This window comes from Chiloscyllium plagiosum, chromosome 24 (genome assembly GCF_004010195.1).
Source record: "Chiloscyllium plagiosum isolate BGI_BamShark_2017 chromosome 24, ASM401019v2, whole genome shotgun sequence".
Taxonomy (NCBI): domain Eukaryota; kingdom Metazoa; phylum Chordata; class Chondrichthyes; order Orectolobiformes; family Hemiscylliidae; genus Chiloscyllium; species Chiloscyllium plagiosum.
The window spans coordinates 46959336-46974146 of NC_057733.1; the positions used below are offsets into that span (position 1 = coordinate 46959336).

Here is a 14811-nt window from a genome sequence, read left to right on the forward strand (position 1 = left end):
CTCTCTCTCTCTCTCTCTCTCTTTCTTTCTTTCTTTCTTTCGTTCTTTCGTTCTTTCTTTCTTTCTTTCTTTCTTTCTCTCTCTATCTCGCGGTCTCTCCTGATATTGCCTGCTGCTGGATTGTCTTTTACCTATGGTCTGATCAGAGGGAGAATTTGAACTGTTGGAGAGGGTCTGTTTCTTTCGTTCTTTCTTTCTTTCTTTCTTTCTTTCTCTCTCTATCTCGCGGTCTCTCCTGATATTGCCTGCTGCTGGATTGTCTTTTACCTATGGTCTGATCAGAGGGAGAATTTGAACTGTTGGAGAGGGTCTGTAAGGTGTCGTCCTTGTTCTCGATCTGGTTAGCCTGAGGTTTGGAGCCGACGCAATGGAGCTGTCCCTGGTGTGATTAGAGTTTGCTAACGGGGGAACTTCCTGTTTCCAATTGGCCCATTGTTGCCCCAACAGCCAATAAATCAGAAATGTCAGGAAAAGAATTGCCCATCACAGAGTTCAAATCTTGTTAACAGTGCACTCAACTTTAGCTGTGAAAAACAATTGAACAGAAATAATTTTGGCATGACGTGCATGGGGCAGGTGGGTCCTGGCCCTTGACCCTTGCCCTTTACATGCTCTTGCTGCTTGTTTAGTTTAATATAGGGCAGTTTAATAATTTAGTTTAATAGTTTGAATAATCACTTCATAAGCAATTATTTCTAGAAAGATCTTGATCAGCTCCAGTTGCGAGAGATGGAGCTGTGTTTGGTGACAGCAGCAACTCCCTCTGAAAATCAACTTTTGACAAACCAATAATGACAGCTGTAAGGATGCAGCAAATTAGCTCTGACACTTTCTGCAACCGATCAGCAAAAATCAGGCGACTGAGTGTCAGCAGCTAAATATTAAAGAGCACCCCTTCTTTCATCTTCCTTTGATAAGGTGTGTTCCAATCCCCCTCTCATGCTACCCACTTACCCTGTGTTTTCCCTCCCCCCCCCCCCCCCCAACCTCTCTCTCATGCTTGCTGCTTACTCTCTTGTCCATCTGATCTCTTGTGTGCTCTCTCTTGAGTTCTCATTCTCTCTCCTGTGCTCTCACTCTTTAGCGCATGCACTGTCCCCCTCTCTTTGCTCTCTGAACCATGAGTACACAGGCTGACACTGGTACACTTTTCCAGTAGTGCTTGAATTGCTTGATAACCCAGAGAACTGAGCAGACTGGGGATACAGCTATTCCAACATGTCTTTAATACACAGCAATGCTGTGGATTCACACTCAATAGAACACATGGAGACAAGGGAAGCTGAGAGTGTGAGGAGAGGTCCCTCCTGACATCAGCTGTGCTGTTATGGGGAATGCAATCTCTGTTGCTGCATAACCCAGAGGGGTCTGTATGAAGACAGCAAGGGATAAGATGCATTTAAATACTCATTGGATAAACGTATGGATGAAAATGGAATAGTGTAGGTTAGATGGGCTTCAGATTGGTTCCACAGGGCGGCACAACATCGAGGGCCGAAGGGCTTGCACTGCGCTGTAATGTTCTATGTTCTAAGGATGCCTCCTGTCTGTCTCCTGCCCTCCTCTGTCCACTGCCATGGGCAGGTGTCTGCTGGGAGGAGGAATTCTGCTGTTTCTGTTTTTTTGCAAATCAAGCGACAGTATTTGGAAATCATCCAACCTCTCAAATCTTGGTTTTCCAAATAGATTTTGAGGTTGAAATCTCCAGGAAAAAGGAAGATGCTTCAAAAGTCTGTGTTTTCTGAATGTTTTGAACCGTGTCTTGAACAGTGTTAATGCACTTGCCACATGTAGCTCAGTGCAAATCCAGATGTTGCTGGAGGTCGGTTAGTTGAGTTGGCCGGCTGGCAGGTTTGCAATGTAGAGTGATACCAACAGCGTGGGTTCATTCCCACACCAGCTGAAGTTACCATGAAGGACTCTCTTTCTCAGTGTTTCCTTTTACCTAATGCATAGTGACTTTCAGATTAAATTGCCAGTTGTCTCTCTCTAATGACAGGGTAGCCCTATGGTCTGGTAGAAATACAGTGACTTTACCTTTGTTGCTGATGGGTAATGGGGTGATGTTCTCAGTGAGTGGGTGGTGTCTGACATTAATAGTTGTGGGCATTCCAGCTTTTATGATCACTTCTTGGAGAAAGAAATGGGTAGAAAATACAGTGTGCAAAAATTTTGTTCTGAATGAGAATATTTTACTCTTGGTCACTGAAAGATGGGAGATAGACATATTAACATTGTGCACATTTAGCTGTGAGAGAGTATAACGTGGTTTCTGCTAACTCTGGTGAATAAGGTTAAGAAGGCGTCAATATTACTTCCCTAAAAGAAAAAGTTAATTAAATCTGAAATGTCATTGCAACTAGCTGACAGACTGACTCATCTCCCTCCCTCCCTTCTTTTGAGCCTCCTCCTCCTTTCTGCAGCTTCTCTCCTATTGCATTCTCCTCCCCTGTGACTAACATGGGGTCACGTCTGGAATCAGTTTTGATTCGCGTTTTTTTTTTGCCTGTTGTGTTTCAGATCCACGCTCAGACGGTACTGTCCTGTGGTCGCTGTTTCGATGAGGATTATGCGCTCTTCCCCTTCATGTCCCACGCCCTCCGCTTCCTATGGGCGGACCAGGGAGTCAAACTGGCAGCATCGCGAGGCTACGAGTTTGAGCTGAATGACTCGGCGCATTAGTAAGTTAGTGGTTTCCTGTGTACCTCAACGTTCACAGTGCCTTCCATATAATGTACACACGGAAACAGGCCATTCAACCTATCAGGTCCATGTTAGTGTTAATTCTCCTTCCTGTTTAACCCCTCAGCCTATCCGCATAACTGGACAAGTTCCTTTCTCCCTCAGGAACTTGTCCAGTTTCCCCTGAAATATATCAAATGCTATAAATGTGACTGTACACTCTGCCAATGATTCAAGCAAGTCAGATGTTGGTTTATGCTCCAAAGGTTAATATTATTTATAGTTTATAAACCATTGTACAACCACAATTTCAGATATTCACGGGATAAAAGGACTTTCTTATTCATTTCATAGGACTTGGGATTCACTGACTGTACCAGCCTTTATTGCCTGTCCCCAGTTGCCTTCGTGAAGGTTGTTGAACTGCCTTCTTGAACTGCTGCGATCCATGTGCTGCGGGTGGGCCACAAAGCCCTTAGGGAGGGAATTCCAGGATTTTGACCCAGCGACAGTGAAGGAGCAGCAGTTATATTTCCAAGTCAGGATGGGGAGTGACTTGGAGGCAAACTTGCAGGGGGTGGTGTTCCCATATACCTGCTGCCCTTGTTCTTCCAGACGGAAGAGGTCCTGGGTTTGGAAATGCTGTCTGAGGAAAAGAATACTGCAGCTGTTGAAAGGGTACAGAGTACAGCAATCTGAGCGGTTGTGGGAATAGGGAGGAATTAGATTATGAAGAGTAATTATGAAAATTGTAGATGTTCCCAATAGAAAACAGAAGGCAGAATGATGACTAAAATCAACTGAAATTAGGATTCAACAACATAGACCATGAACGATCGTTTTCCCATTTCCAGAACAGTCAAAGCTGAGGGCACAGCCACCTTGAAGTAGGTAAAGATGAGGCCAGTGAACGCATCCAATATTTTAGGAAGGTGGCGTCTAATCTGTGGAACAGGTTCACAAAAGAAATGGTGGAAGCAGATAATTTGCCAAAGGCAATACTGAGAGCTTCCTTACACAAACTAATTTAAAACATGGATCCGTGGGAAGCATAATAGGTTTGGGAGAAACACGTGACTTTGGACATGTGGGAATTCATCCTCTCCTCATGTTGTAGGGAGTCAATAATAGAGTCATTGATGGAAATTGGTCACTGTGAATTGTCACCACCTCTGGCTGTTTCACGCTGCTACAATGCAGTGGTCACATAGATCCTGTTCATCACTAACCGCATGCTGCCATCCAACCAGAAGGGTGTTCTGTCTTACTCTGAAATTAGTAATATGGTATGTGAATTTCAATGCCAGTGTAATGCAAGCTTTGTTAGTCATACATCCCAAAGACCGACAGATCGTATCAAACTGCATAACCCTTCAACTGTTCATGCCAAACTGGGTACTGACTGTTTCCATACTTGCCAAAGTCTCAATACCATGTCTAGCATGAGACATGGTTCTACAACTGGGCAACATTTACTGCATAGTTCTGAGTGTGTGGAGAATTACACTGATGACAAATTTAGGATTGTCAGTTGGGCTTGCAGTCAACACACATGTGGTAGAAGCTGTGTATATTTAAATGTAGCTGTTCTTTGTAAACAGGTAGAAAGTGTACAATCACTGTGTTTCACCTGTTTCAACTGAACAAAATGACTGACGGCCATTTGCTGGTTGATTTTCTGTGATTCAGGCATTGGCCAATCAGAGGCAATCTGCCTAGTTTAAACTTTAAACACAACCTGGTAGTTAATTGTCAGTCACAGAGTCATACAGCATGGAAACAGACCATTTGGTCCAACTAGTCTGTGCTGACCAAGTTTCCCAATCTGAATTAGTCCCACTTGGTTGTGTTTGGCCCATATCTCTCTAAACCTTTCCTATCCATTTACCTATCCAAATGTCTTTTAAATATTGTCACTATACTTCCTACTACAACTTCCTCTGGAAGTTCATTTCACATAGGAAGCAGTCTGTGTAAAACACATTGCCCCTCAGGTCCTTTTTAAATCTTTCTCCTCTCGCCTTTTAAATACGCCTTCTAGTTTTGAAGTTGGCCATCCTATGGAAAAGACCTTTGTTATTCACCTTATCTATACTCTCATGATTTTATAAATCTCTATACGGTCACCAGTCAACCCCCTATGCTCCAGTGAAAGAAGTCCCAGCCACTCTCCGAACTCAAACATTTCATTCCTGGCAATCTTTTCTGAACCCTCTCCAGTTAATAATATCCTTTCTATAGCAGGGTGATCACAACTGGGCACAGCACTCCAAAACTGACCTCACCGATGTCCTGTACCACCTCAACATGACATTCTAACTATTAAACTCAAAAGTCTGTGAAATGAAGGCAAGTGTGCGAAATGCCGCCTTAACCACCCAATCTACCTGTGATGCAAATTTGGGAGAACCACGTACCTGAATCCCCATGTCTCTCTGTTTCACAACACAACAGGCTTCCCCGACTGGATTCCACTAGTTACATCCTTAAATAATTCCAATAGATTAGCGTATGATTTCCCTTTTGTAAATCCATATGGTCTGTGAGTGATTCTACCACTGTTTTCTAAGTGGTCCTCTACGAAATCCTTGACAATGGATTCTAGCATCTTCTCCGATACCAACATCAGACTCACTGGTCTGTAATTCCTTGTTTGCTCTCTCTTTTCTCCCCCCCCCCCCATTTTAATATCAGGATTACGTTGGATACCCTCAAATCTGTAGACTTAATGGTAAGGTCCTAGGTTGTGTTGCTGAACAAAGAGACCTTGGAGTGCAGGTTCATAGCTCCTTGAAAGTGAAGTCACAGGTAGATAGGATAGTGAAGAAGGCATTTGGTATGCTTTCCTTTATTGGTCAGAGTATTGAGTACAGGAGTTAGGAGGTCATGTAGCGGCTGTACAGGACATTGGTTAGGCCATTGTCGGAATATTGCATGCAATTGTGGTCTCCTTCCTATCGGAAAGATGTTGTGAAACTTGAAAGGGTTCAGAAAAGATTTACAAGGATGTTGCCAGGGTTGGAGGATCTGAGCTATAGGGAGAGGCTGAATAGGTTGAGGCTGTTTTCCCTGGAGAGTCGGAGGCTGAGGGGTGACCTTATAGAGGTTTACAAAATTATGAGGGGCATGGATAGGATAAATAGGCAAAGCCTTTTCCCTGGGGTGGGGGAGTCCAGAACTAGAGGGCATAGTTTTAGGGTGAGAGGGTACGGGTATGGAATGAGCTGCCACAGGAAGTGGTGGAGGCTGGTACGATTGCAACATTTTAAGAGGCATTTGGATGGGTATATGAATAGGAAGGGTTCGGGAGATATGGGCCGGGTGCTAGTAGGTGGGACTAGATTGGGTTGGGATATCTGGTCGGCATGGACAGCTTGGACTGAAGGGTCTGTTCCATGCTGTACATCTCTGTGACTCTATAACTTTAAATGTTCCAGAGTCTAAAGAATCTTGAAAGATGACCACCAATGCATCCACTACTTCTAGACCCACTTCCTTATGTACTGTCAGATGTAGATTATCCAGCCGTGAGGATTTATCAGCCTTCAATACCATCAATTTCTCCAACACTACTTCTGTATGAATACAAGTTTGCTTCAATTCCTCCCTTACTAACTTCTGTGTTCACCATATTTGTGTCGCCCTTCTATCTTCACAAGAGAGAATGTGGGGTTGGTGGGGGGGGGAACAGGTGGGTGGAGACTCTGCAGGAGAGTGGGGATTGTGCTATATAAGGGGTGGCGGATCAGTCAGGAGGCAACCATGCTGGTGGGGTCCGTGTAGATGCATGTGGACTGGAAGATTCAGGATAGTGCTGATATTCCATTCTTCAGAAAAATAATGACTCACTCTATCCAAAATTATAAGCCGTGTCTTTAATTGATTTTCAGGATGTGATTAATATTGAATTATAATTCCGGATGTTTAAGTAACTTGCATCTTGTAGATGAGTCAATTTCCTTTTTACGCATTTTCATGTAAATATGATATGTAGATTATGTCTTGTGTTAAACTTTACACAAATTAGTCAAACTAGCAGCATCATTAACCTCCACATTAAGAAATCTGGTGCCTGAACTTCAGGGTTGAGTTATGTGGAGAGATTGCACAAGTTGGCTTGTTTTTGTTTCTAGAATTTAGAAGGTGATCTGATCAAAGTGTTCAAGGTATTGACTTGAGAGAGAAACTATTTCCATTGGTAGGTGATTTAGAACTAGGGGCATAGTCTGAGAATTAGGGTCAGATTGTTCAGGAGAGATGTTAGGAACACTTCTACACACACAGTGTGGAGGATGTTTGGAATTCTCTTCCACAAACAACAGAGGATTCTGTTAATTTTATCTTTGTTTTAAAATGTTGTTAAGCAGAGGTATTAAGAGATATAGGCCAAAGGTATTTGGAGTTAGGTTACAGATCAGCCATGATCTCATTGAATGGTGGAATAGGCTGGAAGGGCTGAATGGTCTACTTCTATTCCTATGCTCCTTCACCCGGTCTTTCTACAATCTGATACCACACAATGTGATTAACTGTTTCACAACAGTTTGTACAAATATAGTACCTTTGATGGAAGCAAGTATTGTGTGGAGTGTCACAGGAGTCTTGTGGAGCAAACTTGGACTGCGGCGCAGTATTGGTAATGAGGACGGGTGACAAAATGCTTGATCAAAGAGGTGGGTTTCAAGGAACGTCTCACAGGAGGAACAAAGAAATGGAGAGGTGGAGGGAGGGTCATCCTGAGGATTGGAATTCTGGCTGTTGAAACCCAGCAACCCCACCCTCCCCATCTTGGGGGGGGGGGCATTCACTTTCAGTTTACCTTTAGTATAAAAGAGTAGAGAGGCCTCGATAGTCACCAATCTCTTGTCAATAGCTGCAGTGTATGAAGACTGCTGCTAGTGTCCTGCATCGTGGAGGAGTGTGAGCTGGGGGTGTGAGGAGGTTACGGAGAATCCAGTGGGATGTGAATGGATGGAGCCGTGGCCAAGAAATGTGAATAGAGCCTCTCACCTGAGGGAAACTGCACAGTGAAAGAAAGTGTTTGGAGAGCCAGGATTTCTCCAGCAAAGTGCAAACCTTGACAAAGCAAACAAAATTGCAACTGACAGCAATCAACTAATTGCTGTGACTTTCTATTCTTTTTTTTAACATAGCCTCTTAAGTGAATGCCTGATAGATTATTAGCTGAAAAGGGCTTTGTGTGACATTTCCACAATTTGACTGGTAATTGCTATCTCTGTGTAAAGTTTGCACTGTTAATTTGCCAGACGTTTTGTGTTTCTTTTTAACACACAGTGCACTAATTGCTGGCTTTGACATTAACTCTCAGCTGTGGAGGTATAAGGTCGGATTAGCTGTAACCAACAACAGCTTTCTATCTGGTTGGCGTGCTGGAGTAATGAGTGTCATTATACTGAGTCAGACACAATCAGAGCCAATGGAGGTGAGAGCCAAGTGTCATGAGCATAGTGTCAAGTTAGCCTCAGTGAGTCCCTGGGGGAGGAAGTCAGGTCAACCTGGTGATGAGCTGTCTGTCTAACTACAAAGAGGAAAGACCCTTTTAAACTATTAAAGGTTGCTCACTTTGTGAAGGGATTTTTATCAATTCCTTCTCATGGCTTACATTTGCTTAAGGTGAATAGTGTAGAAGTTGATGATGTTCAGACAATGCTGGATTAGTCATTGACTTTTCAAAGCTGGTTATCAACAAAGTTGCACCTCAGATGTGAGGGAAAACTAACCAAACTTTTAACGCTTGTCTGATGAGATTTTCTCTCAAAGTGTCTTCAGTGAAGAGTCTCGCCACTGAGGGCTGGGACTATGCTTATTTATTGTCCCTCTGCTAAGGTGTTGTTGCCATATCTTAGGGTAAGAGGAGTCTAAAAGTAGAATGGACAAAAGAACAATGGGGAGGGGAGGGGGAGAAAAAGTGGGAGGAAACCAAGACCTCAGTCTGCCTTTATCTATAACCAGGAACGTCACTCGTGAATTGGGCCCTCAGGCACGTGGGATGTTGTCGTTTAGCAAAAGTAATTGATCAGTAATAGCTTTGCTCCATCCTCTTTAGAGAAGGATGGTTGTTATGTCTATACTGTGACCTAGGATCAGTCATTAACACGTGGTTGTGAGGAGTTAGACAGCACAAAACTAAACTGTCATTCCGGATTTTAACCCACACCTCGTAACCACACCTGAACTTGTAAATATGATTTTGACTCCATTTATTCTGCATTCCCTCAAAAATAACATATTCTACTAGAGACTGCTTGTGTTAATGTGCTGCTTAATATTCCTGTTCATCTGCAAAAGTTCTCAATCCCATCTGTTCTCACATACAATATTCAGTCATCGGGATTTGTTTATCAAGTTTATTTTGATGCATTGGTGATTAGTTTTCAGTTTAATTTGACCGCTGAATGTGATAATTTCCATGAGAGGATGGGAGTGTGCAGCTAAAGTAAGAACCTGACAATTTGCAGAAGGCTGTGGTTGCACTTAGGCAGAAGACAAATGACCGTAACGATGTTGTGATTCAGTAATATCCTTTTCTTTGAAAAGCTTTTTTAGAATTCATTTTGCAGTGAACAACTAAACTTTACTATGGCCTTTGTTGAGTGGCTCCAGCAGGAGTATCATATGTACAAAATCAGAGAGAGAGACTTGCATTTATATAGTGCCTTTCCTGACTTCAGGACGTTTCAAAATTCTTCACCACCAATCAAGTTCTGTTTCAAAGTGCAAACATGATTGTAACATGGGAGATGTGGTGGGATTGCAAGTACAGATCTGTGTGGGCAGTGTCCGTTCTGGTATTTCAGAACCACCTGAAGATGTACAGTCTGAGTTCACACAGGCTTGTGGGGACAAGCTGAGCCACTCCATTCACCAATGTCCAAAAAGATGATGACCTCTAATAACCCTGACTCAGCAGTTTGAAACCACCCACTGATTAGATTCCTTACAGTGTGGAAACAGGCCCTTTGGCCCAACCAGGCCACACCGACCCTCCAAACAGTAACCCGCCCAGACACATTTCCCTCTGACAATTGCACCTAACACTATGGGCAATTTACCTGGCGATTGACACCAAACATCATTTCAACTTTACCAACAAATCTTTAGTTCTGTGAAAACTTTGGTTTTAACTTGCAGGCTTTTCTCCCCATTTCCTCCTAACCCCCACCTGAGAGTGGATCAGGCTTATGCTTGTTGATATAACCTGGCACTAAATGAATCTGTAGAGAATTAAGTGCATGAAATCATCAGTTAACATAGTGAAGTCAAACACAATCCTCTTTATTTGATGAATGTAGTTTAATAAAGATATAATTTTGAAGTGATGAAAGGAACTTCCATTCCAACATCCTGAAGGTAAAACATACCTTTTAAATCAAATTATATCAGACATTTTAATAATATCCCTAGACTCGGATTGTTTTGCACTCCTTTTCTTTTATGAATCTTTTGATGTGGTTGTCTGTTTTGCAGAGAGGTGTGCAGCAATATGTTGTTTTACATGAACCTGTTATCAAGTATTATGATGTTATTAGTTTTTAGAACTGTATCTGCCGCTGTCTGTATTGTGAGCCCAGTTGCAATTCCTGAAGACTCACTGTATCGGTATCAACAATTTGTTTTTCTATCATGCTGTTAATGTAGTAAGAGCCCAGCAATCCAGGTGTGTGTTCAACACAATGTTAACCTTCAGCACGGGAATTAGCCTGAATGTATCCTGGATAAAAGTCTTCCTGCTGTTTTAATTAAAGAAGTGGGAGCCAGTTCTGAATAAAAGTTTGGATGGGGGTCTGACTCTGATAGGGTTCCATGTATATGTATAAATAGTTACAGACAGGCAAGGTTTGTGAAGGTTTTTAGCTCAGGTTGAGGTTTAGAGCATAGGTTTGCTCACTGAGCTGTAGGTTTGATATCCAGACGTTTCATTACCTGGCTAGGTAACATCATCAGTGGCGACCTCCACAAAAAGACATGACCCTCTCTCCCTCATAGCCCTACACACGGATAAAAAAAAGCCACCATCTCGACTGGGACAACACATCTATCCTGGGACAGGCTAAGCAAAGGCATGCCAGAGAATTCCTAGAGGCCTGGCACTCTAACCACAACGCCATAAACAAGCACACAGATCTAGATGCCATCTATCAACCCCTCAGAAAATGAACAGGAAATGACATCACCACAAACCCCAGGAACCCCATCCAGGAGAAAGATATAAATAGAAAGCAGGAGACAACAGCTTTGCTTCATTTGGAGGTCGCCACTGATGATGTTACCTAGCCAGGTAACGAAACGTCTGGATATCAAACCTACAGCTCAGCGAGCAAACTACTCCCTAAAGTTACAGACAGGGTTGGGAAATAGGGAGGGGATAAGTATTATTTATATTGGAGGAAAAGATGTCAACAACTTGAGGTTACCAAGCAGGATCTGATATTCATTAACGTGCTCTTCACCTTGGGATAACTGCACTCCGCGTAGATTTCCCAGTGGGCACTCTGCTGATTGGGTTAAAGTGAGTGTCTCAAAATGAGAAGAGTAAAGTAGATTGTTATTTTACTGAAGTACTTCGGAGACAATAGAGATCTCTTTACACGTGCCAAGAACCAGCTGTTTATGTCCAAATTGGATGTGACTTAACTTATTTAGAGGGACATATTTGTGGACTTTTGTGGCACTGTGGTAATGTCCCAACCTCTGCTCTGTGAGGCCCAGATTCAACACCCATCTGCTCCAGATATGTGTAGTAGTAATATGTCTGAACAGACTATTAACTGAAATTATCTAAAGGGCCCCCATCTCCATCAGACAGTTTAATGTCAAGATTAGACATTAACGTCTCTTCCACCCAGCAAGAGTAACGGGCTTGAATGCACATTGCACTGCGCCAAAGCCCCTTCAGCAGTACTCAGAACATACTCTCTCCTTGGGATTCAGCAGCTGCCACGTCTCAAGTGGTCAATGGTGAAACAGCCTATTCTTCCAGTTGTTTGGCGGTGACATCCCATTGGCAGGTAGAGATTCTGCAGCTGCACCCTCCTTGTGCCACCTTGGTCAAGACAACAAAAAAAACGCAGTTCATCAACAAATGGCTAGAGGCACTGGATACTGCAAAAGGCTATGGGCCCTGCCAACATTCCAGCAATAGTACTGAAGACCTGTGCTCCAGAACATGCCACACCATTGAACCAAGCTGTTCTAGTACAGTTACAACATGGCATCTACAATGTCTAGGAAGGATCTTAGGCCCAACCATCTTTAGCTGCTTCATCAATGACCTTCCCTCTATTATGAAGTCAGAAGTGGAGACGTTCACTGATGATTGCACAATGTTCTCCACCGTTTGTGACTCCTCAGACATTGAAGCACTTGGTGTTCATGTTTAGCGAGACCTGGACAATATCCAGGTTTAGGCTGATAAGTTCTTTATGTCATGTTATCAAAGCTGATAAGTGGCAACATCTGTGCCAGGCAATGACGAGTGAATCCAACCATCACCCATTGAAATCCAATGCCATCGCCATCACTCAGTCCAACACTCTGAACATCCTGGGGTTACCATTGCCCAGAAACTGAACTGGACTAAGCATATAAACATATATAACTACAAGAACAGGACACAGGCTCTGAATTCTATGCTGAGTAACTTGTTTCTGGTTCTCCAAAGTCTACCCACCATCTACAGGGCGCAAGTCAGGAATGCAGACAGTTTCCAGCACTTCAGAAGTTTGAGAACAACCAGGACAAAGCAGCCTGCTGGATTGATACCACATCCATGCCTTCAACACTTTTACTCCCTCTGCCACAGGTGACATCAACAGTGGTGTGTGCCATCTACAAGGCTCCTTGGATAGCACCTTTCAAATGTACAACTTCTACCGACTGGAAGAACAAGGAGAGCAGATACATGGGAACACTGCCTGCAAGTTTTCCTCCAACTGCATACCAACCTTACTTGGAAATATTTCACAGCTCCTTCAGCATTGCAGGATTCCAAAATCCTGGAATTACTATCCGATCAGCAACCTACACCACCACAGCAGTTCAAGAAGGATGCTCACCATCACCTTTTTATCCAGGGCAATTGTGGATGGGCCATAGATGTAGTCAACAATGTCTACATTGCAAGTTTGAAACAGCAGCTGAGCCCTAGGTGGACAGAGGAAGCACTTCGGTGGCAAAGTGCAGCATTCCCACAGATCCTTGGAATCAATGACCCAAAACCGTCCAAAGTGGAGAAGGAACATTTGGGAAGGCATCGAGCACCTCGAGACTTGCAGTCTGGGAGAAAATGGAAGCCGGACGAAAACTGCGAAAGGAGCATGCTGCCGCACCAACACCCCACCCACCCCCTTCCTGTGACCATCACCGCTCCAAGTGTAACAGAGCCTGGAGTAGCCCCATCAGTCTAGATTAGATTAGATTACCTACAGTGTGGAAACAGGCCCTTCGGCCCAACAAGTCCACACTGACCCACCGAAGCGCAACCCACCCATTCCCCTACATTTACCCCTTTACCTAACACTACGGGCAATTTAGCATGGCCAATTCACCTGACTTACACATCTTTGGACTGTGGGAGGAAACCAGAGCACCCGGAGGAAACCCACGCAGACACGGGGAGAATGTGCAAACTCCACACAGTCAGTCGCCTGAGTCGGGAATTGAACCCAGGTCTCTGGCGCTGTGAGGCAGCAGTGCTAACCACTGAGCCACCGTGCTGCCCCTATACAGTCTATACAGCCTACAGATCTACAGACTCCCCTGAGAGTGGAAGAGAGTCATCCTCATGTACGAGAGACTGCCAATGATGACATCCCATGACATATACGCTAATAACAAAGTAGTCTCGGGCTGAATTACCGCAACTCACTCCTATTTGTGAAAGCAGTTTACAAAGCTCCATCACAGCACATATGAGAATACTGCAGTGTTTTAATGACAGGTCCTTTGAAGGTGGCCTAACCTTGTTATACAATGAGTAAAGCATTAGTAAATTCTGAACTCTCCTGATTAATACAGAGTTGATTGAAGCTCAAGCTTAAGAGGTCTCAAGTGATACAGCTTTTGTATTGTTTTCAGTATAATCTGAGCACATTCTGCTTGTTTTAATCTTTTGTGACCTCTCCAGTCACATTCGCTGCAGACAGCAATGTATCACCCAGGATCAGAAAGGGAGCAGAGGGAGAGGAGGAGACGAGAGAGAAAGAGAACAGGAATGAGGACAGGGACAGAAAATGGAAGAAAGCATTGGAGGTTGGGGAAATGTGGGTTGGTGAGGGAAAGCATGAGGCACCTCCTAATTGATGACTAATGTTGAATGGTGCAGTTTATATATGATGAAGGGCTTTTGACCGAAACGTTGATTTTCCTGCTCCTCGGATGCTGCCTGATCTGCTGTGCTTTTCCAGCACCACCCTAATCTTGACAGTTTATATACGTGTCAACAAAATGGTAGATTGCATTATTCCTTAAAAGATCATTCATCCATAAGGTGAATTAACTACCTGATGCAACACTTTGTTTGAATAATGCATTGTGAAGACTTGAGGCATGTCCTCTACCATTGCCTTCATTAAGCCTGTTAAACTTCCTCTGCGTGGATCATGGGCAGTGAGTCAGTCTGTAGTGTACGGGTGTGCGTGACTTACCCGGGCAGTGAGACAGGCCATAGTGTGTGTGACTTTCCCAGGCTGTACTGTGTCTGTGCTTCCCAGGCAGTAAGAATAGGAAACTCAATTAACCTATTGAGCAGGCTCCCAATAGTGAAAGCTAATGCCTGATATCAATCCTTCTCATTTATATTGTAACCTTTTGGAATCCAGTGCACGCTTGATACGAGGCATGGCATGTGCTAAGTGTGATTAAAGGAGCATGTTGTATTGGATCTATGTCTTGAAGCTCTCTAGCACTGTGGGATTTCTCTCTCCTCCTGTCATGGACTAATCAATGGGGATTAATCGTTGTAATTAGTCAACAATTCCATTCTCAATATGTTATCTGTCTGTTGAGATGCTGAAAGACAAGTCAGATGCACTTTGATTTTCTTTATCAATCCCTGTTAACCAGTAACCAGCCCACTGCACAGCATCAGCCACCCCCCCCCCCCCTGTC

At 43.6% G+C, this 14811-nt stretch overlaps 1 protein-coding gene across 2 annotated transcripts in view; it reads left to right on the plus strand.

Moving 5' to 3' along the window:
• Window positions 1-14811, plus strand: part of gnav1 (guanine nucleotide binding protein (G protein) alpha v1) — a 127790-nt gene that overhangs the window by 56875 nt on the left and 56104 nt on the right. For both annotated transcript variants that reach the window (XM_043714996.1, XM_043714994.1), the window contains one exon: window positions 2521-2681. In XM_043714996.1, the coding sequence (XP_043570931.1) occupies window positions 2521-2681 (161 nt within the window). The remainder of the gene's footprint in view (window positions 1-2520; window positions 2682-14811) is intronic.